Below are 578 nucleotides of genomic sequence, written 5' to 3'. Positions count from 1 at the left end.
AAGCCAGGCAGGTGCAGGAGAAACAAACTTGCCCCGGAAATCACCTCCCCTAAAGGCGCTGGAGGAGCCTGAATGTACTTGGTGTTTTCTTGGGCTATTTTCTCCCAAATCCATTCCTGGAAGCAGCTGAAGAAATACGATATTCTAGACTTGGAGCCTAGGAACTACATTACCCAGAAGGCCATGCATGGAATGCCACCAGGCTGAGCCAATGGAGACTCAGAAAAGGCATTTTCCTTTGGCCATTTCTGTGGGGAGGGACTAGTCCTCCCGGCAGGGTTTTGTCTTCTCTCAGTTCGGCCTCAGGCACTCAGGATTTCCCGGTCGCACACTATTGTGGAGGAGGCTGGAAAGTGGTGCTCCCTGCCTCAGAGCCCATGGTCGGAGCCCCCGGTGGTGCTCACAGCTCCCACGTGGGTTGAAGCTCGGAGTCGCCACCCGAACACACGCCAGGGCCGGGACAGGGACCGCCATTCCTGCAGCGGCTTCTACTCCCGCCCCGCTCAGCCCACAGAGGGCAATGGCGGCGCCCCCGTTGAGGAGACGGGTTGAGGTGAGTTCGATTCCCCCAGGCCCCC

At 58.5% G+C, this 578-nt stretch overlaps 1 protein-coding gene across 1 annotated transcript in view; it reads left to right on the top strand.

Annotated features, from left to right (window-relative positions):
• Positions 1-264: 264 nt before the first annotated feature.
• LOC102756903 (zinc finger protein 211-like) overlaps positions 265-578 on the top strand; it is an 8,902-nt gene continuing 8,588 nt past the window's right edge. The window contains 2 exon segments of the mRNA XM_015568347.1: positions 265-411; positions 414-553. Of these exon segments, the coding sequence (XP_015423833.1) occupies positions 378-411; positions 414-553 (174 nt within the window). The 5' untranslated portion in view covers positions 265-377.

Source organism: Myotis davidii, unplaced genomic scaffold (assembly GCF_000327345.1).
Source record: "Myotis davidii unplaced genomic scaffold, ASM32734v1 scaffold3313, whole genome shotgun sequence".
Classification (NCBI taxonomy): Eukaryota; Metazoa; Chordata; class Mammalia; order Chiroptera; family Vespertilionidae; genus Myotis; species Myotis davidii.
Note: the sequence above shows the minus strand (reverse complement) of the source record. Positions and strands in the feature narration are given on the sequence as shown.